The sequence below is a fragment of the Rhinoraja longicauda genome, chromosome 8 (genome assembly GCF_053455715.1).
Source record: "Rhinoraja longicauda isolate Sanriku21f chromosome 8, sRhiLon1.1, whole genome shotgun sequence".
In the NCBI taxonomy this organism is placed as follows: domain Eukaryota; kingdom Metazoa; phylum Chordata; class Chondrichthyes; order Rajiformes; family Arhynchobatidae; genus Rhinoraja; species Rhinoraja longicauda.
This window is the reverse complement of record NC_135960.1, coordinates 15,637,390-15,665,379: the sequence shown is the minus strand read 5'-3', so window position 1 is coordinate 15,665,379 and position 27,990 is coordinate 15,637,390. Positions and strand designations below refer to the sequence as shown.

Genomic DNA, 27,990 nt, shown 5'->3' with positions numbered 1-27,990 from the left:
ACCACATCCACCAGCTCTCCCTTGTCAATTTTCCTAATTACATCCTCATAGAATTCCAGAAGATTAGTTAAGTATGATTTCCCCTTCGTAAATCCATGCTGACTCGGAACGATCCAGTTACTACTATCCAAATGCTCTGCAATTTCGTCTTTTATAATTGACTCCAGCATCTTTCCCATCACTGATGTCAGACTAACTGGTCTATAATTTCCCGTTTTCTCTCTCCCTCTCTTAAAAAGTGGGACAACATTAGCTACCCTCCAATCCACAGGAACTGATCCTGAATCTATAGAACCTTGGAAAATGATCACCAATGCGTCTACAATTTCTAGCGCCACCTCCTTAAGTACCCTGGGATGCAGACTATCAGGCCCTGGGGATTTATCGGCCTTCAGTCCCATCAGTCTACCCAACACCATTTCCTGCCTAATGTGGATTTCCTTCAGTTCCTCCATCACCCTAGGATCTCTTGCCACTAGAACATCTGGGAGATTGCTTCTATCTTCCTTAGTGCTGGAATCTTGTAAAAATCAATGGTGTAATTTCTCCTTCCTATCCTGAATGCAGTCCAATGAATCTTAATACAGCTGATGGTTTTTTTTGCAGGATTTTGCAAACACTAACCATTAAGTCAGTTAGAATATTTTGGTCAGCTGAAATTATATGTAAACGTGTTTTTTTTAAAAACTTGCCTATATCAATCATGTTGCTTATTTCAGCTTTGTACACCAAATCACACAGAGTACACAAATTGACGAAGGACTGTTTTGTTATGTAAGCTAAATAGCTGGCTCTTCTTTTCTATTTTGAACTCAGTTGGTTTCAATTTTTTTTAGTTCTCATTGAAGATTTAGTTATATATCTACATGGCTGGTTCCAAAGCAACATTGAAGATAGACACAAAATGCTGGAGTAACCCGGCAGGACAGGCAGCATCTCTTGAGGGAAGGAATGGGTGACGTTTCGGGTTGAGACCCTTCTTCAGACTCATTTTGTGTCTATCTTTGATTTGCTATTGAGGGCGTGCAGCGTAGGTTTGCTAGGTTAATTCCCGGAATGTCATATGTTGAAAGACTGGAGCGACTAGGCTTGTATACACTGGAATTTAGAAGGATGAGAGGAGATCTTATCGAAACATATAAGATTATTAAGGGGTTGGACACGTTAGAGACAGGAAACATGTTCCCAATGTTGGGGGAGTCCAGAACAAGGGGCCACAGTTTAAGAATAAGGGGTAGGCCATTTAGAACTGAGATGAGAAAAAACTTTTTCAGTCAGAGAGTTGTGAATCTGTGGAATTCTCTGCCTCAGACGGCAGTGGAGGCCAATTCTCTGAATGTATTCAAGAGAGAGCTAGATAGAGCTCTTAAGGATAGCGGAGTCAGGGGGTATGGGGAGAAGGCAGGAACGGGGTACTGATTGAGAATGATCAGCCATGATCACATTGAATGGCAGTGCTGGCTCGAAGGGCCGAATGGCCTCCTCCTGCACCTATTGTCTATTGTCTAAACCAGCATCTGCAGTTCTTTCCTACACATTGAGGATTATTGTATTGTTATCTTGCAAAATGGAGCATTGGGCTGTGACACAAAGTTCAATATGGTTAACGTTACTTTGGGGTGGGCTAAGGCGAGTAAATGGCTTTTTTACATGGAATATGCTTGATGCAGGCAATGCTGACATTTATTAAAAGTCATAGAGCCATTAAGCATTGAAACAGGCCCTTCGGCCCAACTTGCCCATTCCGGCCTAGATGGCTTATTTACGGCAGTAAAAGGAAAATGCCCGCGTTTGGCCCATAGGCTTTATTATCCACCCATAATTGCTCCTGAAATAAGGTGATGCCAAAGAGTCAAACACATTGGGTTAAGTATCAGGTCAGGTAATATGCTTGAATGATATTAATGAATCAGATAGATGTTTACATCAATCCAGCAGTTTGGTGTGTTTTTATTATTAAGGATTTTAAATTGATTTAGTTGCTTGAATTTGTATTCCTTATCTGCCATGTTAGACTTTAAAGTGGTATCTCCACTTTTAGAATTTTGGATACGAGTCAAGTGATCAGTCGCCATCAATGTAGCCCAGAGAAATTAGCAAAGTCGCTCTTAGGGTGTCTAATCATCATTTTACACTTGAAGTTACAATGAATGAGAGATTGCCTATTAATTATATATAAACAGAAAAACAATACTATTTCTGATTTTACTACACCTTCCAATAAAATTAGTGAATTATCTGAGAAGGGAGGTAACATAAGCAGCCAATTTGTTTTCTTAATTATTTTCATAAATTTGTCAAGGCTCATGTAGTTACAATAAGCATCCTCTGGTCCTTTTAAATATTTATATTTTTATGGTGAAGATTTCATATTGTTGCTCTTCATATTTTGCAGATGTCCTAAACAAAGAAAATGGGTAAAACCCTAGATAATTTATTTCAGTGTATTGTTCTGATTGGTGCCTTTGTAGTGGATACAAAATTAATATTTTTATTTTGTTCGTATTAATTGCAATCTCAGCTATAAAAGCTTTTTTATTCTGAACTTCTATCACAGATATTAGCATGTTTGGGGAAAATAATAGAAATTTGCAGAAAACGATGAAAGTAATGAAGAAAATATTTGTCTTTTTAAGTTGCATTATGTCCATTTCTGATAATTTGCCTCCAATTGTAAACAGAAAAATAGGTGCAGGAGTAGGTCATTCGGCCTTTCGAGCCAGCACCGCCATTCAATATGATCATGGCTATCATCTAAAATCAGTGTCTGAAGAAGGGTCTCGACCCGAAACGTCACCCATTCCTTCTCTCCCGAGATGCTGCCCGACCTGCTGAGTTACTCCAGCATTTTGTGAATAAATCTAAAATCAGTACCCCGTTCCTGCTTTTTCGCCATATTCCTTGAGCCCCAAGAGCTAAATCTAGCTCTATTTGAAGATGTAATAATATTGCCTTCATTTTTTTACGTTGGTGTCTGGAAATGCTGAATGTAAGACCACAAAAACCAACATTTGATAGAAAGTTTCCATTTTAGTTTGGCTGCAGAAACTTGCTTTGGATAGGTAGAAACATTGTAGTGCATTAGTTAACATTTGTAATGTATTCTATTTCTAAAAGGCATACATGAGGAATTTTGTGTGGCTGAGGGGGGTCAATGTGGGACCCATTACTTTGTTATCAGCGGGCCAGGAGATGCTTGAAAGGCCAGGCAGGTGGTGTGTTTGGGAGGTGGTGAGCTTCTGTTTACGCTGGGCTTTGTTTTCTAGATTCGGTTTTCAATGCCATCTTCTCTATTTTGAATCATTTTGGGCCTGTGATTCCCTTGATACAGTGGGACTGTCTTACTTTTTCCAGAAATCATTGTGCACATCCTTGAATCTTTTCCTTCTCTACTTAGTAATCTCTTGCCTATATCAGATATGTGAATGGTGAAATCTATCGGAACCCACTTGAATGCGAGAGGACGCTGATGTTGGCTTGTTAACCCTGCTCGTGTTTATGGTGGAATTTTCAGAATAGCCTTGCTGTTATCTTTTCAGTGAGGTGCCTGTTGCAGGTGGACCATGTCTCAGAAGCGTACTTTAAGGCAGAGGTCATTGCTACCCAGTAAACAATGGGCATTGTGCCAGGTTTGAGCTTTTGATCTTCCTCAGATGGTCTGAGTCTTTGCTGGTTTACTGAAGGTTGAAATGCATTTCATTAGTGCACTGTTGTAAGGGGAGTATTGTAGGTTGGTAGACTTGCATTTTTGTAGGGAGCTTTCGTTTGTATATTTTTTCATTGAGTCAGTTGGCAAAGCTGGCAAAGACTCGATGACTGAAATTGGGATGACCTTGGTTTTGGAGTGGAGGCAGGGCAGTGAATAACTCCCTTTTTTTGAAGGGGTTCCATCCCAAAAGGCAGCTTGTTGGAGTTGAGATCTCGCACTATACAAAAAGAATTTGAGAAAACCTTTGGGCCGATGAGACGGCCTCTCATGACAGTGATCAGTGTAGTCGATGAGGTGTTCTCGGGATTGTTGGTTAAGATCATGGTTTGTATGTCATCAGTGAAGCAGGTGCAAGATAGAGACGACCTTGCTTCACAATATCCCTTGATATATGGGTTTCAAAGATATTTGTGGATTCTGAAAAGACCATCTTTAGTGGTTGGTGCGGCTTCTTCCAACATTTCTCTTGGAGTTGCGCTTTGAAGAACATATCTGTTATGGCTCAAGATAGGTATAATTCACGCTGTGGGAGATGTATTTAACCTTTGGCTGGTTATGGGGTACCTTTCCTGTCATGGTATTTTCCATTCTGTGAGTGAATGCAACAAAAAAACTCTTGATTGTATAGTCAAGTAAATTTGTAAGCTTTTTCATTTGAGAGGTAGTATTATAGTCGTCATAGTGTACCAAAATATGAGGATTACTCACTTACAATCTGAAAGTTTTAAATGCAGACTAATAACATAACCGAAAGAAGGATGCATAGTGTTTTATCAGCTGAGTTATTCAGTATCCGTTCAAGTCAGTATTGAAAAAATCAGTAATTGAATAATAAGTAATGCCTGTAATTGTTTGTGGCCATGACATTTTTCTGTGTGCATGTGATGGCCATTTAGATTTCCTTGCTATTAAATTTAAATTAAGAATTGATTGTGTTGAATGTTGTTGTATGATTTAGTTTGTTTCATTACATGGTACTGAATTGAATGGTTTAAATTATGTCCTGTTGTCATTCTCCTTATTAGCATTCAGAATTATAATTGCATTTTTAACTAAATACTGAGACACAATGTTAAAAATGTAGATTGGTGGTGCAATTTAACATTGTGAAGTAATGAAAGTGATTAATTGGGATGGAAAGCATAGGGCAAATTATTAATTATTTAAAATATCAATGGAAATGTGCTACATTAGGCGCATATGAGCTTTGAAAGTGACATGGTTTGGTTTGAAGATTGAGATCACGTACTATTTAATTGAAAGTTAATGGTACAAATATTGAAATAGCTCTGGGATGAAAATTGGGCTGTGAGATATTTATGCTCGTGCACGTCCCCAGGATCTTTCTGCAAACTTTTTTTGCAATTCTGTATTCCAGTTATATTTGTTCTTTACGTGAATTAAGTCTCAACAGGTTATCAGCATATGATGAGAAATTGGGAGTAAGATTGTATATGGAATGTGAGTTAGTAAAGAGGGTTTGGCGAAATATTGAAACATTTAATCATTTTGAATGTACAAGTGCAAAACACTTTGCAGCTTTATAATCTATGATTTGATCACATTTGGAGTTTTGTGTGATGTTCTGGACATCACACTATAGGAAAGATCTGGAGATTTTGAAAGTGTGTAGAAAAGGTTCAACTGACTGTTGAATTGTGTAGAGAATATTGTTAACACTACGGAGAGATTGGACAAACCTAGCATAACAGGCTTGTAAACACAATACACTTAGATAATATATAATAACAAAATAATAAATCAATAACCTCAATACCAGTGCAAAAAAACTCCTAAAGAAACCCCAAAATTCTTAGTGCCACCAGAAGCAGTCCATAGTAGATAGTTGTTTTGGAAGAAGCTATTCTTGCACCTGGTGGTCTTGATTTTCAACCATTTCCCTTCTTCCCAATGCTGAGTGTGAAATGAAAGCATGGCCAGGGTCTGTGATGATGTTAGTTGCCTTTTTGAAGTAGTGCCTCCTATTGATCCCTTCTTTGTTCATGGGCATTCGAATTGTTGAACCAGGCCGCGATGCAACCAGCCAATGCATTCACTATCATACACCTGTAGAGGTTCAAGAGAGCATTCGTTGACATACCAAATCCCTCCAATCTTCTAAGGAAATAGAGGGATTGAAGAGCTTGATTTATGATTGCATCAATGTGCTGGGCCCAGGACAGATCTTCAGTGATATGCATGCACGGGAACTAGAGGTTGTTGACTCTCTTCGCCACCAACCTGTTGATGAAGACAGGTTTGTGGATTCTTTGCTTTCCCCTTCAGAAGTTGACAATCAGCTCCTTGGTCTTGCCCTGGTTGAGAGCAGGATTGTTGTTTTGGACCATTAAATCTTATTTTCAATTTCCTTCCAAATCTCTGATTCATCATTATCCGTTCTTCGTCCAACAACAGTGTATTGTCGAATTTAAAGATGTGGAACTGTGAGCTACACAGTCATGGATTATAGAGTGACTGGACCAGACATACAAGCACAATTTGGAAACTTTCTTTGCTGTTGATCAACATGAGGACTAAAGATGTGCCAATGAAAGTCAATGAAGCCATTATGAGACTGAGAAACAAGAATAAAACTGTTAGAGACATCAGCCAAACCTTAGGCTTCCAAAAATCAACTGTTTGGAACATCATTAAGAGGAAAGTGAGTATTGATAAGCTTACTAATCGCAAAGGGACTGGCAGGCCAAGGAAGACCTCCACAGCTTTGACGGAAGAATTTTCTCTATAATAAAGGAAAATCCCCAAATGCCTGTCCAACAGATCAGAAACACTCTTCAGGAGCCGGGTGTATATTTGTCAATGACCACTGTCCGCAGAAGACTTCATGAACAGAAATACAGAGGCTACATTGCAACATGCGAACCACTGGTTAGCTGCAAAGATAGGATGGCCGGGTTACAGTTTGCCAAGAAATAATTAAAAGAGGTCTTGTGGAGAGATGATATGAAGAGCAAAGTATGGAGGAGAGAAGGAACTGCCCAAGATCCAAAGCATACCACCTCATCTGTGAAACACGGTAGTGGGGGTGTCTTGGCCTGGGCATGGCTGGCTGCTGAAGGTACTAGATCACTTATCTTCATTGATGATACAACTGCTGATGGTAGTAGCATAATGAATTCTGAAGCATATAGACACATCCTATTTGCTCAAGTTCAAACAAATGCCTCAAAACTCATTGGCCGGTGGTTCATTCTACAGCAAGACAATGATCTCAAACATACTGTTAAAGCAACAGTTCTTCAAAGCTAAAGAATGATCAATTCTTGATTGGCCAAGTCAATCACCCGATCTGAACCCAATTGAGCGTGCCTTTTATATGCTGAAGAGGACTAGCCCCCAAAACAAGCATAAGCTAAAGATGGCTGCAATATAGGCCTGGCAGAGCATCACCAGAGAAGACACCCAGCAATTGATGATGTCCATGAATCACAGATTTCAAGCATTTATTGCATGCAAAGGATATGCAACAAAATACTAAACATGACTACTTTCATTTTCATGACATTGCTATATCCCCAGCATTATGATGCCCTGAAATGGGGGGAATACACTGATGAGCCAAAACATTATGACCACTGACAGGTGAAGTGAATAACATTGATTATCTTGTTACAATGGCATCTGTCAAGGGGTGGGATATGTTAGGCAGCAAGTGAACAGTCAGTTCTTGAAGTTGACATGTTGGATGCAGGAGAAATGGGCAGGAGTAAAGACCTGAGCGACTTTGACAAGAGCCAAATTGTTATGGCCTGACGACTGGGTCAGAGCATCTCTGAAATGGCAAGGCTTGTGGGGTGCTCCCGGTGGTCAGCAGTGGCGAGTACCTACTGACAGTGGTTCAAGGAGTGACAAACCACAAACTGGGTGTTTGGCGCCCAAGGGTCATCGATGCGCGAGGGCAACAAAGACTATCCCATCTGGTCCGAACCGACAGAAGATCTACAGTGGCACAAGTCACAGAAAATTTTAATGGTGGTCATGGGAGGAATGTGTCACAATACACAGTGCATCGCACCCTGCTGCGTATGGGGCTGCGTAGCCATAGACCAGTCAGAGTGCCTATGGTGACCCCGTCCAACGCCGAAAACATCTACATTGGGCACGCGAGCGTCAGAACTGGACTTTGGAGCATTTGGAAGAAGGTCGCCTCGTCCGATGAGTCCCGTTTTCTTTTAGATCACGTCGATGGCTGTGTACGTGTGCGCCATTTACCTGGGGAAGTGATGGCACCAGGATACACTGTGGAAAGACGACAAGCAGGTGGAGGGAGTGTGATGCTCTGGGCAATGTTCTGCTGTGAAACCCTGGGTCCGGTCATTCATGTGGATGTCAATTTGACACGTGTCACCCACTTAAACATCGTTGCAGACCAGGTACACCCCTTCATGGCATTGGTATTCCCTGATAGTAGTGGCCTCTTTCAGCGGGATAATGCACCCTGCCACACTGCACACATTGTTCGGGAATGGTTTGAGGAACATGATGAAGTGTTCACGGTGTTGCCCTGGCCTCCCAATTCTCCAGATCTAAATTTGATTGAGCATCTGTGGGATGTGCTGGATCGACAAGTCCGACTCACGGGGACTCCACCTCGCAACTTACAGGACTTGAAGGATATGCTGCTAATGTTTTGGTGCCGGACACCAAAGGACACCTTCAGGGATGTTGTAGATTTCATGCCTCGGCGGGTCGGCGCTGTTTTGGTGGCACACGGAGGACCAACAGCATATTGGGCAGGTGGCCATAATGTTTTGGCTCATCAGTGTATGTATAAACACTGCTGTAATTTCTACATGGTGAAAAAAATATATATTAAAAAAAGGCCGTTATTAAAATCTGACAATGTGCACTTTAACCACACGTGATTTTTTTTCTATTACAAATCTCAAAATGTGGAGAACAGAGGCAAATAAATAAATGATGGGTCTTTGTCCCAAACATTATGGAGGGCACTGTATTTTCCAAGTGATCCACTGCAGAGTGGAGACCCACCAAGATTGCATGCCCTGACCAATGACAGCAAGCGTGTCAAATACTTTATTTACTACCCTGTGTTGCTACAGTTCTGTAACCTCTCCAGTGCGTTGATATCATGCGGGGAAAAAAGTTATAATCTGAGTAATGTCTTTTAGCGGTTGTCTCCAACCTGTACAAGGTCCATCATGTTCGATAGAGGTTGAAGCTGGGGGCTTTGCTGGGGTCAGTTATTAAATGTTGATTCTGCACACTGCCGACATACCACAGAGAAGATTATTTATGGGAAATTCTAGAATTGGGGGTCTCAGTTTTAAAAATAAAAGGTTGCCTCTTTATTGAAATGAGATTTTTTTTCGGAGGGTTATGAGTATTTGGAACTCTTTTTCAAATTGCCGGTGCCTGATTCTTTAAATATTTTTAATATAGAGGTAGATATATTCTAGATGTTGGCTTGAACTGGTTCCAGGGGTGGTGGGCTAGCAATATAAGGAGAGAGTGAGAAGACTGAACCTATATTTTCTGGAATTAGATGAGATCTCTGAGTAATTTTGACTTGGCTTGATGGACTTGATATTAACGCTGTCCGAGTAGTCGAGAACCAAGGGTCGCAGTTTCTGAATAAGGGTTATGCCATTTAGTACAGATATGAAACTTTTTCATGCAAACCATGCCTAATCTTAGCAAGGATATGGAAAAGACTACCTGGGTTGATGCTTTATTAAGAATCTTTGCGTGAAAGGAGCAGCCTTGGAGAGCCTGTCTGCAAGGAGAGATACAAAGACGAATGATTAAAACTAGTTTTCCCTTATTTTTCTTATTAATTTTACCAAAATGCCTTGCATTGTGAAACACTTATATTGACAAATCATTCCTTGCTTTGTTATATGAAAGCTGGCTCAATGAATATGGATTACCAAAATAATTGATTGTTTTGACTATCCATATTCACTAAGCCAACTTTCACGTGATAATGTTGACAGTTGTATGTACCCATTTAATAACTGACCAAATTGAGTTGCCTCCTTCATTTGATTTCACTGAAAAAATTTCTTGGTGTATATTCACAAAATGCTGGAGTAACTCAGCAGATCAGGCAGCATCACAGGAAAGAAGGAATGGGCGAAGTTTCGGGTTGAGACCCTTCTTCAGATTGAAGAAGGGTCTCGACCCGAAACGTCGCCCATTCCTTCTCTCCTGAGATGCTGCCTGACCTGCTGAGTTACTCCAGCATTTTGTGAATAAATACCTTCGATTTGTACCAGCATCTGCAGTTATTTTCTTATACTTCTTGGTGTATATGGTCTGATACCACTTTTGAATAGTCTTGGCCCCATGACTTGTGTGGATTTAATAAAGCAACGCCACCATCTTTGAGTGAGGGGAAGGGTTAGTTATGAGACATGTTAATTCCTTAATACGCAGGCATTCCATCATTCTATTGATCTGTGCATGGACTTGTTACTTTTCTAAGTATTAATTCCTGCCTTGTACCATATGCACAATTTGATATTTTTTATCCGTTCGGGTGAGGTTCAAGTATTTATGACTCGTCATGTTTTATTACAGTAACATTGTACAAATGCTCAATTCCTTTAGCTCTGTGTTTTCTCTACACCTGTCATTCATGATTGGTCTTAAGTTTTTTTTATTAAGCCAGACACAGAATATTTGTTTAATTTCTTTACAATTTCCGTATGCATTATAATTTCTCATCCTGGTATGTAGGGTACCCACAGAAAGCTAATCTTAAAGTCTGTTTTGCTATTTCTTGTGAGTCTGCTCTTGTATCTACTTTTATAATGTCTTGGTCCTTCTATGCTAAACTCTGAAATTTTCCAGTTCACAGGCTTACTATTTCGCCACTGTCTTTAACTTCCTTTCAATAGCTATGGCGGAAACACTTGTTCGTTTTGTACTTGTCCGTATTTGTGAACTGTATTAACTCTAAGGAATTACCATTGCATTTTTATTTTAAAACCACTTATTATTGTTTCCCAACCTACCGTAAGACACTTGAGCCTCATACCATCATAGTTTATTTTATTCAGATTCAAGACATAAGTTTCAGACTAAGCAAATCTTTCACGATATAAAATTCTATCATTATTATGGTAGCACCTCCCTTAATGTCACTTAAGTAGCAGATGCCTTACTTTCTCAGCATCTAATCCTGGACACAAAGTAGTTTGTTTCCACAATGGCTTCTCAACAATTGTAGAAAACCAGTGAATTTATCCTCCACAATATTATGGCTAATGTGGCTTGTTTTATCCATGTGAAGATTAAAGCCCTCTATAATTATTATTCTTGTTGCATGCATTTCTGATTTCCCAATTCATATTATGGATAGCATTACCAACTTTGCATGAGAGCTAATGTACAATGTTTTCAGCTCTTTTCTGTTTCTTAATCTTATTCACACTTACCATCAGACTTTTGTTTTGAGTCAAAATTCTTCATTTTTTTTGTATAGTCTGGAGTGCTGGGCATATCCACAGCAAAGTGATACTCAGGTGTGAAAACTAGAAATTCTGTTTTATTTCAATGCCTCTGCAATTCCATCAATTGTCCACAGGATTTCCCTTTTCTTTTATTCTATTTAGCCTTAGGTCTAGAAATTCTTTAGTGTCTGAAACAGTACATTAAACCAGAACAAAACTAACACCTGCCTATCGCCGGGAGCTAAGTTCTGTTGAACAGCAGGCCAAAAGTATTATTCATGATAGACCAGCCTTCCACATTATGCAAATCAAATTTTTTTTCTCCCACTAGCCTTGGAATAGCAGATCCGATTCAGGAAATCTGGTAAACTGGTGATCATTAGTTTGGAGGTGTGGTTAAGAGGGTTAGACTTGAATTATGAACATCAAGGGCTAGGTCGTTGAAAGTTTGGGGAGGGGTGATGATGAGATTGTCGGTTGCACACATAATAATGGTCTGTATAGTGTCACCAGCGTAGGAGAAGATTGTCAAGTTTAGAGCCTGATAAAAATTCAACAAGCCACTGGCAGAGGTTAGATGCTGAGGAGCTGGAGATGCTGGAATATTTTGTTAAAGGCACCAGGAACTGACAGAGGTTGGCTCAGCCTCTCCATTGCTGATATATGATGCCTGGCTTCATGCAGGGGCAGGGATCCAAGCTCCAATTAAGCGTGCTGTTTTTGGAACCTGGGTGTGCACGTGTATTTTGTGTGTATAATGTCAAAACACAAATTGTACACTTGGTGAATTCATTGAATGTGCCCATTGGCGGCTGTGTAAATTTGACATGCAAATGGAGGACTGAATACAATTTTTTAAAACGACAGCACATGTGTGACACACAAAGTTGAACTTTGAGATCAGTGTTTAAAGCACAAAATTGTAGTGCTGTATTATGAATTTTCAGCTTCTGGTATTTAAAAGTTTTCACCCTTTTATAAAATCTTTAACTTCTACTTTATTGCTTGCCATTTTGCAACTTTTACATGGTGTGGGTTGATACAGGGAATGAGGGGAAAGAACCAGGAAGAAATGGAAATGTACCTTATTTTTGAATGGAGTCAAGGAGTTGAGAATGTTAATATGCGTAAGCTATATTAAGAAGCAAGTATTGTGAACTATGAATGTGAAAAGAGGAAGTTGTTCAAATATTGAGTGTGCTATACACTCGCTGAAGTTACGATCATCTTTGTGTGTATAATTCCAGGCAATTACCCATTTGTAAAGAGTTGTGGAGTGCTAACGTGGTATTGTAATTCTAGAGAAGGATGAAAATTAATTTGTTTTATTAATTTGTCCTTCCTCTTTTTCTTGATTTTCCTCACTGATTTCTGCCCCAATTTCTTTCCCACCCTTACTTTTATCTCCCCTCTTTTTGTTCATTCCTCTGACCATGGAAATGCCTTAAGCCCAAGAGTAAGGTTAGGGTTCCATGTCTTGAACAATGTCCCTAGCAAGCCCTGGGTAGATATTCTTATCAATAAATAACTGATCATGTCCTGTGATAGAAATAAATGGACCTTCTCTGATGAAAAAGGTTAACAAAAATGTTATCCTATCTTGTGAATAGAATATTAAAATACTTTACCTTGAGGTTGAAGTAGATTTAGTGAATTTCTGAGGCTACATTCTGACCTCATAAGAACGTGGGATGCTATGGGTACATATTAGATGCAAAACTTTTACAACCTCACATATTTAGGCTGCAACCTTGTAATCATTCACTCTGCCTGTTTACTTCCCATTTTGCAGGGCTGCTCAGTTTATATTATAAAAGGCAATTATGTGGGACCTTTTGGTGCTCTGGTGCTTTGAGCTGCTTTCAAGCCAATCCCTTCACAGCACACGAGCTAGGAAACACCTTTCAAATTTCAGGTACAGTTGAAACCCAATAATATAGACTCCATATTAAAATTATCCTGTTTGTCAAATTACTGCCATAAGCAAAGATACTGATTGAATTAGATGCAATGCAGTTTTCTAGAGGTTGAGATGAGTGGTAGGATGTTGTGAGGAAGAGTCATTGGCAAGATTTCTAATGATGTAAATATTTACCAAATAAAATAGCATTAATTACAGCTCCCACCTGCAAAATGAAGCAGCAAATTTGATCCGATTAGATGGCATATTGTTGACCTCAGTGTGTCAGAGTTTCCATACCATGGATCACTAGATTTATATCATGCTTGGAAGAATTTGGATATGACTAATAGGCTGGAAAGGAAAAGATGTAACAATAAAATGCTCCAAAATACTTTGGACAGTTAAATAGCTTTGAAGTTTAATCATTGAGGTCATGTCAGCAGTCCCTCAAATAATACTCAAGGCAGTCTTTGCACATAGCAAAGACCCGTTAATACCATTGAAGTAGATGACTAAATAATCAAATTTATAGTTACATATGCTTTGGTTGGGAGGTGGGGGGGAGGAAATAGACGTTGATTAAGAACAACTTCCATGCACTGATTTAGATAATGTGGTACATCTTTTATGCCCTCTTTATTTTTCACTGCAGGTGGAATAGTTATTTCCTCATGCATTCAGCTCAAATCAACTATTGGAAGTACTTCACTTTGGCTGCACCTCTGCCAAGTGTTTCAAAAGGATGATCCATTCTCTTCTTGCGATCATAACCTCTTACCATGTTTTCCTCAGTGATATGACTCAACCAACACCGTCTTCAACAACCAACTGGGAAACCAGTACAATCAGGCTTGACTGGAATCATTTTTAGATCAGCCTTCCCTGTGCTTCATGCCTCATTGCTCTCTTGGCTAGCTGGTCCTGGTCCTTAGCAATTCTAACCTTAGATATAAAATAGAGTATCTAAGGGACTTTGTCTTTTATTACACATTTCTATTGTCAACATGGTGTCTCGGAATCTTATCTATTCCTTTGAATTCTAACTCTGCTGTATTTTTCACAATACTCGCAAGCAGGCACCTTGTGTAAACTAAGCCATTAAGAAAATGTAATGACAGGTGATTTGCTATCTTTAATGAAAACGGATAGCATTCGACTCAGTTACAAGCTAAGCTGTACTTGAATGCTACTTAAAAGTATGAGTCTCCATTTTCAAAAGCTTATTGTGTTGGATATATAGTAGAAAGTTCCATTTTCTTCCCCTTCTGAAATTGACTTGTTTACAAAGACTACATAATTCTTCTGTGGCTGACCAAGTATTTGTTTGTTGGGAATATGCCCAGAATGTTATCTGGCTGTTCTGCAATAGAGTATCATGATAATTCCAAATCCTCACTAGCGCAGGTATCTGCATGTGTATATGTTCAATTTGCAGAAAGTAGTGGTTGTTTTCTTTTGTTCTCTGCTCTGCATTTGTAGCTAGAAAATGTTTGCCTATTTTTGTGCCTTTTTAGAATTCATCAACATTGTAATAAGCCAGGAATCAAATTTATTGCCTTTTAATTTTAGATAGTTTTGTACTGCTCAATCTTCTGGTAACCCTGAATTTATTTTTATTTTTCTTGCTATAAAATAATGTACTCTCCTTTTCAGGAACATCATTTGCAGAGAGCAATTTCAGCCCAGCAGGTCTTCAGAGAAAAAAGGGAGAATATGGTTATTCCAGTGCCTGAGGCAGAGAGTAATGTTTCTTACTACGATCGTCTATACAGGGGAGAATTCAAGGTTCCTAAACAACTCATTCATATTCAACGTAAGTTGGCAACCATCTGATTGTTTTGTAAATGACAGCAACCTCACCAGTTTGTAGCTTTGGAACAGTTCAAAGGTGATTCTAATATGCGGGAGGCATTTTTTTTTTTTCAGTAGTCACATTCCAACATAATGTTTAATGAGATTCTAATGAATATGATATATTTGTATGCTTTAAAATCACGTCATTGCTCAATCTTTCAAGTTCACATTTTTCTTAATTTTGCCATGTATATTCCGAGATGTGCTTTCCCAGCCTCGCATGCTCCTTCCTGTCTGCCAGGAAGTTGATGATCCACTGTCAGCTGGGAGAGTTTGGAGTGTAGTAGCTCTGGCACAATGGTGTTAAATGCAGAGCTAAAGTCCACAAACAAAATCCTTGCATAGGTCCCCTTGCGGTCTAGGTGCTGGAGGATGACTGTGTCATCCACCGATCTATTGGCCTGATATACAAACTGCAGAGGGTCCAGCAGGGGTTTTGAGATTTTTTTCAGCTGGGCCAGCACGTCTTTCAAAGGTCTTCATGACTACAGTCAGTGCGACAGGCCTGTAGTCATTAAGACCAGTGATCCTTGTCTTTTTGGGTACAGGGACAATAGTGGAAACTTTGAAGCAGGCAGGGACAGTACAGGTTTGCAGGGACTGGTTGAAAATGTCTGTGCAGACTGATGCCAGTTGTTCGGCACAGAGCTTGAGGGTAGAGGGCGAAACATTGTCCGGTCCTGGAGATTTCCAGCTTTTCTGTCCTGACTGGCCTCTCCACCTCCTCAATTTCTATTGTTGGAGATGGAGAAGTGGCCAGACTGATGTTGGGCAGCAAGGAGGGAGTGTGTAGTAGACGTGGGCCCAGTCTTTGCAGACTGGAGTCAGGCTGTAAGTGGGTGTGAAGTGGTGATTGCGGGGGGGGGGGGGGGGGGGGGGGAGGGCCCAGTCTTTGCAGACTGGAATCGGGTTGTGAGTAGGTGTGATTGGGAAGGAGTGGGTGGGGAAGGGTCCACCCTTTGCAGAATGGAGTCAGGCTGTGAGTAGGTGTGAAGTGGTGATTGGGGGAGGGTGTCCCAGGATTATGTCCTGCAGCTGACCAACGTTCAGGTCGTCCACCATCCACCAACATTTCCGTCACCTACAACGGCACCCCACCACTGGCCATATCTTCCCATCCCCTCCCCTCTCTCCGTTCCGCAGAGACCGTTCCGTCCGTAACTCCCTGGTCCACTCGTCCCTTCCTACCCAAACCACCCCAACCCCGGGCACTTTCCCCTGCAACCGCACGAGATGCAACACCTGTCCCTTTACCTCCCCCCTCAACTCCATCAAAGGACCCAAACAGTCTTTCCAGGTGAGACAGAGGTTTACCTGCACCTCCTCCAACCTCATCTATTGCATCCGCTGCTCTAGATGTCAACTTATTTATATCGGCGAAACCAAGCGCAGGCTCGGCGATCGCTTCACTGAACACCTGCCCTCGGTCCGCATTAACAAAACTGATCTCCCGGTGGCCCAGCACTTTAACTCCCCCTCCCATTCCCAGTCTGACCTCTCTGTCATGGGCCTCCTCCAGTGCCATAGTGAGGCCCGCCGGAAATTGGAGGAGCAGCACCTCATATTTCGCCTGGGCAGTTTGCAGCCCGGTGGTATGAACGTCGACTTCTCCAACTTCAGATAGCTCCTCTGTCCCTCCCTTCCCCTCCTCCTTCCCAGATCTCCCTCTATCTTCCTGTCTCCACCTATATCCTTCCTTTGTCCCGCCACCCTGACATCAGTCTGAAGAAGGGTCTCGACCCGAAACGTCACCCATTCCTTCTCTCCCGAGATGCTGCCTGACCTGCTGAGTTACTCCAGCATTTTGTGAATAAATCGATTTGTACCAGCATCTGCAGTTATTTTCTTATAGTTCAGGTCGTTGGTCAGCTGACGAATGTCCAAGGAGCGGGGGATTTCTTGCAAGCCCTTCCAAAGTGAAGTAGAGTCATTAGCTGAGAACTTGCTCCTCAGCTTCTCAGAGTACCTTTCCTTGGCAGTTCTGATTCCTCTTCTCAGCTTGGCTTGCCTGTAGAGGTCTGCATCCCCGCTCCTGTAGGCCTCATCTTTTGACTGGCGGAGCTGTCTGAGTTCTGCTGTGAACTGCGGCTTGTCGTTGTTGAACCCAGATCCGGGTCTTAGTGGCAATGCAACGGCCCTGCAAAAGCTGACGTAGGATGTCACAGGACCGTATCTCCAAGGACCTTAAATGGGGGGCTACCATCGACTCCACAGTCAAAAATGCCCAACAGAGGATGTAGTTCCTGCGGCAGCTGAGGAAACACAATCTGCCACAGGCAATGATTGTCCAATTCTATACTGCTATCGTAGAGTCTGTCCTCACCTTCTCCATCATGGTCTGGTTTGGCTCAGCCACCAAGCACGACATCTGGAGGCTGCAATGAATCGTTTGATCAGCTGAGAAGGTTGTTGGCTGCAACCTCCCCCCCCCCCCCCCCCCCCCCCATTGATGAACTGTACACTGCAAGGGCCAGGAAGCGAGCGGGCAAGATCATCTCTGACCCCTCTCACCCTGGCTGCAAACTCTTTGAAGCACTTCCCTCTGGAAGGCGACTCCGGACTGTCAAAGCAGTCACAGCCAGACATAAAAACAGCTTTTTTTCGCGAGTAGTAACTCTACTCAATAACCAAAAGTCTGTAGTCTCTTTTTGCTCTGGTTTATTTCAGTCATATGTTTAAACTGTAATGTGTATTCTTAATGTTTTATGCTTTATTCTTAATTGTTTACTGTATATTCGTGTTGTTACTTGCGAGCGGATCACCAAGATACATTCCTTGTATGTGTACATACTTGGCCAGTAAACTTATTCATTCATTCTTTCATTCTTTTGCCTGGATGTACATATCCTTCCAGCCCTGCATATTTGTTGACTCAAAGCTTCTTCAAGGCCGCAGTTGTATTACAAGTTTTATTTCACTTCAGCTCTTCACTAGAATATGTTCAAACATATAATTGTGTAAACGTCATGCGACGCTCCAAAGGATTTGTACAGTGCAGATAGGATAGTGGTATTTAAGAGGCTTTAAGATAGGCATGTAAATATCGGGAAATTAAGGGATATGGATCACGTGCAGGTAGAGGAGATAAACTTGGCACAGACATTGTGGGCTGATGTGCCTATTCCTATATTGTGCTATATTCTCGTGCAATTTAGAAATGTAAAACTGATGAACGTGATTTAGTTTATAATTGGACTGTTGATTTAAATATCTTTGCACCTGTTTTTGTTTAAGTATAAGGAATTGTGTTAATTTACATATGTTATAAAATTAGCTGGTTCGTGTACATTTTTGTTAGCAAAGATTGGATTGTGTTAAATGTCTTGTCAGCACTGATTTTTTTTAAGTTTTATTTTAAATAATATGGAGAATTTTTAAATCATTCCTTTTCTTTAGCTATTAATTTAGATAGTGAACAGCCTGATTATGACATGGATTCTGAAGATGAAATCTTATTCAATCGTCTAAATAGAAAGGTGGAAATGAAACCATTGCAGTTTGAAGAAATGTTTGACCGATTGGAAAAGGCTAGTGGAAATCAGGTATTGTGCTGCAACATTTATTATTATGTAATAGTGCAGATTTTGTAATATCTTGAATTAAATTATTTAGTGCTATGCCCTACAGGTGACTTAATTTCAGGTGCGGTTTGCTTCCTTGGTCGGATTTGTATTTATCTTCTGTGTGTTCGATTAAAAACAAAAATTTGCTGCATTAAACAATCTGGAGAGCAAGTGTTCAGCAATGTTGCAAATGCATTTTGATAAATAACTCTTCATGCTAAACTACTACGCGCTGTAAAATCTGTTGTATCAATTTCTGACATGGCCTAAATGTGAAAATCTGAACACTAAAGTAAGGCAGAAAAATTCTCCAAACTATTAATACTGACATTTGGTAGCAGTATGAGTTGAGATGCCACTTTGTTGGCTCTACTTGATGGGCTCAAATGTGCTATTATTTTTAAAAAACTATGAATGTCATAGTTGGTTCAAAGTTTGATCAGAATCTGGTACGATGATGGCTGGTATGAAAGTTGTAAAATGGAAGTCTAGTGCAGTGGCAGTCTGATATTTGAATGGAATTTAAATGCATTGTTAATACAAAGTGGAGGTAACTTAAAGTTTAATATTGATGTGAGTCCCAAAAGAAGAGTGAACTATTTTATCATTTTTTCCTATTACCAATTCATTGCATCTATCTGTGGCATCTTATTTTTCAGCTTGTATCTATTCAAGAGGCCAAACTGCTTTTGAAAGAAGATGACTACCTGATAAAAGCAGTCCACGATTACTGGGCAAGGAAACGCAAAAACTGTAGGGCACCCTCCCTCATACCCTTGGTCAAACAGGAAAAAAGAGATGGTTCCACTAACAACGATCCATATGTTGCTTTTCGAAGGAGAACTGAGAAGATGCAGACTAGAAAGGTGAGCATTCTGTTTCGCTACTTGCATGCAAAGGTTAAGAGTGTTTCATTGTCATATGCACTGAAATTGAACAATGACATTCTTACTTGCAACAGCAAAATGGGTCTGTAAACACAGTATTCGAAAGATAACATAATAAACAAACAAAATATTTTTTTAAAGTGTAAAACAAAGGAAAAGCTCAAAGTCCCTAGTTGCAACCAAGATAGTTTGAAGTTTAGTTGGTGTTTATGGTGTTCAATAGCCCAATGGTTGTAGGGAAGAAGCTATTCCTGGAGGTTGTGGTTTTCACACTCCTATACCACTTTCCCAATGGCAGGAGTGAAATGAGCGTGGCCTGGCAGGTGGGGTAGGTCCTGGATGATGCAGGCTGCCTTTTTGAGGCAGTACCTTCCATAGATCTTTTTGATGGTGGGGAGATTAGTACCTGTGATGGATTGAGCAACGTCCACCACTTTATGTAATTTCCTTCATTCCTGGGGGTTCAAGTGGCTTTACCGGGCGGGCCAAGATGCAACCTAAATCTCGGCTGTATTACTGCAGAGTTTGTTTTCCCTGAAGGAGGGGTGATCTGAAAAAGCTGTGCAAAATTCTGAAAAGGATAGTAAGAATATTATTTCCCTCAAAGAGGGAAATTGTAATGAGCACATTGATACAAAGTGTTTAAAGGTTTTCTTGCACAGAAAATGAATGAAATCTGTAATATATTGCCGAGGAAGTGGTTGAGGCTGCTCTAACAACGTTTAAGAAGCATCCAGATAATTGTATAAAGAAGGTTGACTACAAAGGTCGGCATGGACTTGGTTAGCTGCAGGTTCTATTTATGTGCTGAACTGTGACCATGATCTTCAGAATGCAGTTGTGAAGTGGGGCTAAATTGAGTGACTGCTATCCCCATATGGACATGAACATGTCTGTTAAGGTGTTCAGAGTTTTTAAATTGCTAACAGGTCAGAACAGTAGAAGGAAATCATTGTTCAATGTTGTGTATGAATGCTTGATGCCAGTATGAAGATTCCACAGAATTGTTCTCCCTGGGTGTGGCTTTTTTAAGCCACAATTCATGGGTGCATATTACTTTATGCAATATATTATATTTGAATGGGGGAAAATATGATTCTCTGTGCACTCTATCTATTATGCTCTCTGTGCTTTTACTGTTGGGTATATCTCGAATAAAGCTTAATGTATGTATTTTTTTTCACAGAATCGTAAAAATGATGAAGCTTCATATGAGAAAATGTTGAAGCTGCGTAGAGAATTCAGTCGAGCAGTTACCATCCTAGAAATGATTAAGAGGAGGGAAAAAACCAAAAGGGATTTGCTTCACCTTACATTAGGTGTGGTCGAGAAGAGGTATGATCATAACTATTTGAACTGTTAATGAAATATTGCCCTCTTCGCTATCTGATTTGAATTCTGATTGGTATTACTAATTGATTACTGCACAAAAGCAACTTTCCTCGATTGATAGAAAATGCTGAAGCTATACTGTTTAAATAGGTACCACATGGGCGACTTTGGTGGTGAAGTTATGTGTGAGCTGAGGACTCAAAAACAAGAAAAGGCAGTCTCCAACACTCCAGCATCTCTTCACAATGGCAATCATTACAAAGCACCAGAAAACAAAACTGTTAAGGTAAGAAAAAAAAAGGCTAATTCAATACACGTAATTGAATTAATTGATATTGAAATAATTCGTATTAAGTTACCAGTATTTTTTTAAATATTCTGTTACTCAGGTTTGTTAGCAAAATTTACGACAATTCTTAACTTGAAGCTGATTGAGTTTGGGATCAGCATGACATCATTTTTCAAAGTTAGTTTAACCTGCACAGAAAATTGAAATGCACATTGAAACATTCTAGTGTGTCACTGTTGGGACCTACCAATGCCAGGTCACAAAAATCACCACAAGAACTCCCCTATGTAAAGACAGGCATAACCCCAAGGCTGACCAGTTGACTGCATATTTATTGCTGTATCATTTTTTTTAAGAAGCAGAATGAAGCTTGCAGTAGAAAAGTGAACTATCATGAATGCTGCCAGAAATCATGAAATATTATATGCGGCTTACAACTGAAAAGCAGTACTGAATTGTCATTTATACTTAATGCTGTTGAAGCACACATATACAATAAACTTGAAAGCGGAAAAGTATCCTTTTAATTGCGCCATACTTCCATCTCCAATGTGTTATAATTAATGGTAGCTCAGATTACATCAGGGTCGGAAATACTTGTTCATCAGAGGTAGAAGGAAGTGGATAATCCACACTAGATTGTTTCTCACTAATCTTCTCAGATGTCTCAAAAGTATTCCCCACTGTTCCAAAGTAGCTTTCTTTATGTACTAGGGTTTCTCTTTACATTTGTTTGAATCAAATAAATAGACATTTTTTTTGTAATAAAGTTTTTTGTTTTCATCCTGCAATTAAATTTCACGCTTGATGCATGTATCAATAACAATTCTTTCTTCAACTTCACCTTCTTCTGTACTTACTTCCTCATCTACTTGTTGCTTCTCGTCATCCCGAACCTTGTTCACGCTCTCTTAGCGGGTTGATAAGCAATTGCCAATTCACACATTCCTCCAGATTTTCTTTTGTCATACCTTTGTTTACTTCAAGATATTTTGAGTCTATCACACCTTTTGCATAGTTGAATTCTCAGATAGTTTTCATTCATTTAGAAATTCTAATATCAGTTAAGATCCATATCTTTCCCTTCCTCAAACTGTTCATGTTAGCCACTATTTGTGCCTGCCTTGCTGCAATGTACCATTATCAGCTTCATGAAGGGTCTCAACCCGAAACGTTACCCATTCCTTCTCTCCAGAGATGCTGCCTGTCCCGCTGAGTTACTCCAACATCTTCGATTTTAAACCAGCATCTGCAGTTCTTTCCTACACATATTATCAGCTTGACCCCAGGCTGAAAAGAGTGACCACATGACATTTTTTAGGTTAAATTCATGTATGAACGAGTCAAGAATGCTTACTTATCATATGTATCGGGAATGGAACAAGGACATTCTTACTTGCTACAGCTTTACAAGCATGTGAACGATGCAACAGGCTTCCCATTATTCACTATCATGAGAAAGGATGCATGAACTGGGTCTAAATTAACATTTCTGTGAATGCAACATGTCCAAGTCATTGGGCTGAATAAAAGGGGTATAGATAGGAGGATGAAACAGTCCACTATAAATATCTTTGACTTAATATTCTGCTTTAGGGTAGGCTGAACAATTATCTAAAAGCAAGAGTATTTTTTACACTTTGAATTGAAGCCCACAGAGTGGCAGTGTGCTCTTGTTTCCAGTAGCAATTAACTTTTAAACCATCCAGACATAGTTCCATTGCAACCACTGTTTCTTGTGCAATCTACCATGGTAACAAGATATTGTCACCCCTTTAAAGGTCCGTGGGTGCACCTTTTAATCATTAATATGAGCTTGCACTGCATTGCTGTAGCCAAGAATTGTGAGCTTATGTTTAGAATTTTTATTTCCAGTTAGGTGCTCCTTAATATTCTGGGCAATGGTTTTTTGTGGAATGCAGTATCAATACATGGTGAACTCATCAGTGTTATACACCTGTTCTGCAGATACATTTTCAATTGCCATTAACTTCAAATTTATCAGCAAACTTTGCCACTGCTTCACTATCTGCATCTCATTTTTGCCACACGCGCACTATGCAATGAAATATCATCCCTACTTTTAAACTTGCGTATTCACAGTCTTATCCAAGGTTCAGCAATCGACTTTTAATCTATCTAGCATTCCCCATAATTCAGCCCTGTGACATTGTTGAACAGTTTTGCTGTGTTGTGTTCTCCATTTAAATGTTTTTTTGTCTGTCTCAGTGAGTGGAATTGATGGGTGATTAAGTTGTAAAAAGGAGGACTGCAGTTTGATTATGACTAACTTTATGTAACTTGTGTACTTGGGTTATAAGTATATTGTTTTTTTATCCCAAAATATATTTCAAATTTGATTGTGGTGATGAAAAGACCTGCACAAATTTGAGTACAGGGGAAATCATACAGATGTGATATGAACTGGTAATTCAAATTGAAACGGTCCCAGGATCCCCATGTTATATTTTAATTTCCTAATTTGTCTAATTTTGGATAATTAAAATTCATGTTTAAGGTTAAAAACAACCTCAAATGAACAAAAGTATTTAACAACTTTAATTCCTTAGAATAATACTACAACAATATTTTCACTGGAACAGTGGAGCCTTATGATATTAGATTTTCAAAGAAAAATGTGAATTATTGATATAATAGAAAGATCATTTATTTTAATCAGGAAGTTAGTGCCATTTTATCTTCAATTTAAGAATTTGGAGGTGGTTCATTGACTAAGTTGGTGCTTGGCACTGTTGCCACCTAAAATGGATGAAGTAGAAGTTATTTATTTTTAAAAATGTGAGCAGGATTACAGGGAGTAAGAACGGGAAATATTTGTTTTGAATTGTTGTAAGAAAAGGCAGTCGCTGTGATATTGGAGGCACAAGAAACTGCAGATATTTGAATCTTGAGTAAAAAAATAAAGTGCTGGAACACCCACCGCAACGGATCATGCAGCATGTGCCAAAAATGGACAGGCGTTTTTTTTCCAGTTGAGGCTTTTCTTAAACTGATCATCCTGATATTTATGTTAAAGATGGTCTATTGGCAAGAATGTAATATTCCAAAAAGACCTGTTATAGTTGGGAGTGTTTGATGTGTTCACCTGGAAATTATCTAATTTAGTTTTGTTTTGCTTGCCTTTAAAGCAGCAGACTCCACACCTGATATCACTTAAAGAGGAGGTGACTGATGTTGTTCGAGTAAAGAAGAAATACGTGAAGAAGAAACATAAAACTTCAGAGTGTATTGTTTTGCACCCTCAGCCTAGCACAGAATCGCAACCACCCTTGAGGGATATTAAGCAGTATGACTTCCTCAGTTCTGATGAAGAGTCTTACACACAGGTACCCAGTTTTTTCAGTAAGCAAATTAACAGCAGGCTCAACATGTTATTGCAGCAATATGATATTCTGCTCCAAGTTTAGTAACCTGTTCTAACTAAGTAGGATAATGTTGACTTTGCTAGCATCTATTATTTTTAGCGTTGATAACGTTATAGGATGAAACCTAATATGATTTTATTCCCAATCTCCATTGTTTTCAACAATCATTTCGAGATACGATGTGAAATGGGTTTCCTCATTGATATTGGCATCAAAGGCTAAGTAGTTTTATTTTACATTGCCATGTCAGTGCATTTTTTAACGGCAAATATAATTGGATTTTCGGGAAATTCTCTGGGTATATGGGATGTCTTGCAAGTTCAGAAGGTTCCAGTGACTTATTTTGTCTTGGAATCTGGGAGTGATTCACCACTGGGAAGAAGCCTTACAGGCTAGTAATTGTTCTGAATAAGGTTTATAATGTAAAACCATTTATTAATCGTGGTCTTTTAGCAATTCACCAAACATAGGCGTTTGGCTTGTAGCTCAAAGTTTTAGATAGGGGAGATGAAAGGCAATAAGGAATTTGTGAGAAGGCTGAGGAAAAATGATATTTCCTGAGGGTGCCTCATATTGGGTCAGAAATGCTGCCTGCAAAATTCCTGCATTGATTATTTGGGACTCAATTTATGGGCCTCGACCAATGTGGATTACTGGGAAAATAGGGTTTCATGTACCGTGGTGACTTTTGTTCTGTGCATGGAATGCTGATTTGATAACCTTTGCAAACATTCAAATTAAAAATGACTTGACTTATTGGATGATTATTTTCTTAATTTTAAATCTGTAAATCAAGATGTGGTTAAGTATATCTGCAAATGGCTTAACCAAACATGTTAAATTGGTGTTGAGAGAGACCCTGAAGAAAAAAGCTGTTTTAGTTTGAACATTTTCTTCATCTTCGTTAATTAGAAAATTTCAGAATTAAACCTGGGTCAAAATACTGAAACGCTACAAACATTTATTTTGCTCAGCAGTGGATGCTGTGAACAATTACAATTTGTACTAGCCAAGTGTGTACGACCCAAACCTCTCCTGCGGGCCTGGCAACCCCCCCCCTACTGATGACTTGTGCATATTTATAATTTCGAAAATTTATCTACCACTCATGGAAATGAGCATCGTTACTGGCAGGAGATGTTTCCCATATCATTATAGCCTTGACCAGCATTATGTTTCCAAGTGCACATGCAATTTAAAAAAATGTGCTTGAGGAAGGACTAAGCCCTAATTGTATTTATGAGTTACTCTCATGCAGTGGATATGATGTATTGAATGATCTCCTGTGCTACTCTCCCGTGGCAATTGAAGTGTTTGTCCAGATGCTGCTGAAATATTGTGAGAGCACCTGCGTCCACCACTTTCTCAGGCAGTAAGATAATTGAAGCCTTGGGTGAACAAAATTCTTCCTTGGATCCCCTCTCAAGCTTTTAATCCTCTCCTTGAAGCAATGCCCTCCGTCCATCGACACCTTTGCCAAGGCAAAATGTTTCGTATTGTCTTTGTAACTTGTGTCTCTCATAACTGTGGACCTCTATTTGCTACTTCTGCTCTAAGGAAAACAAACCCAGCCTATCCGGTCTCTGCTCATAAATGAAACATTCCATTCCAAGCAACATCTTAATGAGTCTCTTCTGTACACTCTACAGTGCAGTTGTATCATTCCACCTGTTATGTGGAGACCAGAACTGGACACTGTTCAAATGTTTTCGGAATGTCTGGTCAAATGTTTTCGGAATGTCGCCCCTTTCACACAAACACATGTACTCGTTTTCGCCCACAATATTTTATAACTCTCAATAACAATAACTGATCGTGAGGGAATTCCCTAGCGTGTAAAAGTGGAGAGCAATGCAGTGCTAATTTTTAATCCTCTAATCTACAGTACCTCAGTTTCTGAGGAGAAAACTTTGATTCTGAAATTATTCTAAACATTTCCATATATTAATGTTACCAATTCACTGAAATGTTTTGTTTTTGCTAGGTTCCTTCTCCAATATCAGAACCTGAGGAAGACAGTGACCCTGATGGGCTCTTTGCTTTCAAGAGGAAAGCTGGTTGCCAGTACTACGCTGTAAGTAAATATGCAATACGCAACTTCTGAGTATAAAGTAGTAGTTTGAAATATGGTATTTTTATCATTTGTATTGAAGCATTTACATGGATAAACTAATTAAACCTAAGTACAGCTATTGTATTGCATTGGTGTATCGCTGTACCTCCATTTGCAACTTCCTTGATGGCAGACCATCAACAAAGGTTCTCTTCAAGCCTGCTTGCTAATCCCCCTGTTCTGCTCACTTTACATCCATGATTGTGTGGTTAAGCATAACTCCAATTCCATATACGAGTTCATTGTGACACCACTGTTATTGGCCAACTCGCAAGCCGTGAGGAGTTAGCGTACAGTAGTGAGAGAGAACACCTGGTGGAGTGGCATCGCAACAACCTCGTTGAACGTCACCAAAACCAAAGAACTAATCAGTAACTTCAGAAAAGGCAAGTTAGGAGACCATGCACCAGTTTTAATTGGTAGGTTGGTGGTGGAGAGAGCTAGCAACTTCAAATTTCTAGGCATTGACATCTTTAAGGGACCTGTCCTGGGCCCAGAACCTGGGTATAATCGTGAAGAAATTATGCCAGTGCTTCTACTTTCTTAGAAGTTTAAAGAGATTCAGCATACTGTGGCGGCTCCCAAGGGTCGGGCCATACCACTACCGACCCCTCGGCACGGGAGTGGACCGGTCCAGGGGGGCGGCCCTTTGCTACGGATATAAAGGACGAGGTTTTGGGCGCTCATTCTCTTCTGGCAGACTTGACCGGTCTGACAACCGTAATAAAATCAAACCTCCCGAAATACCCGGCTCCTCGCCTTTATTTCGGGCCTTTTTCGACGTGCCACATTGGTGACCTCGAACAGTCCATTGATGATATAATGGACGCAAGATGGAAAGCCGACCGTTCGCCCGGCTCGCAGGCCGACCAGGCCACAGCTGTTGACGCGGTAGCCATCAAGCTCCCGACATTCTGGACCACCCGGCCTCGCGTTTGGTTTCACCAAGTGGAGGCTCAGTTCCAGCTGCGGGGCATCACAGCAGATGACACACGTTTTTTCGACGCGCCACAATACCACTGAATACTCTTAACATACCTCTACAGGTGCACTTCAGAAAATACTCTGACTGACTACCAGGCATCATTGCTTGGTATTGCAATTCCAATGCGCAGGAATGCATGAAGTTGTAGAGGTGGTGGGCTCTGCCTGCTCCATCATAGGTACAGCCCTTCCCACCATCAAAATTATCTACATGAGATGCTGCTAAACGATAACTGTCATCAAGGATTCCTTCCATCCCAGTCATGCCCTTGTTTCGTTGCTACCATAGGTAGGAGGTACAGAAGTCTTAAACCACCAGATTCAGGAACAGCTACTACTAACAAATATCAGATTCTTGAACAGCAACCTGGTGAATCTGCTCTGCAACTTCTCCAGCACATTGTGATTCTGTCTTAACAATTCCAAGCAAAATAACAATGGTTTGATGGTTTAATGAGAGCTTGCATGGAATTAAATGGCAGAATAATAAAATATCAAAACCCTAAAAAATTCCTAGTGGGCAATTTGGGG

At 40.0% G+C, this 27,990-nt stretch overlaps 1 protein-coding gene across 2 annotated transcripts in view; it reads left to right on the top strand.

Annotated features, from left to right (window-relative positions):
• Positions 1-27,990, top strand: part of epc2 (enhancer of polycomb 2) — a 53,963-nt gene that overhangs the window by 10,214 nt on the left and 15,759 nt on the right. Inside the window, exons 2-8 of one of the 2 annotated variants that reach the window (XM_078403360.1) lie at positions 14,705-14,864; positions 18,302-18,447; positions 19,128-19,334; positions 20,542-20,690; positions 20,838-20,973; positions 24,129-24,323; positions 26,347-26,436. In XM_078403360.1, coding sequence (XP_078259486.1) covers positions 14,705-14,864; positions 18,302-18,447; positions 19,128-19,334; positions 20,542-20,690; positions 20,838-20,973; positions 24,129-24,323; positions 26,347-26,436 — 1,083 coding nt within the window. Of the gene's footprint in view, positions 1-14,704; positions 14,865-18,301; positions 18,448-19,127; positions 19,335-20,541; positions 20,691-20,837; positions 20,974-24,125; positions 24,324-26,346; positions 26,437-27,990 lie in introns of both variants that reach the window. The other variant, XM_078403359.1, reaches the window with a different exon arrangement.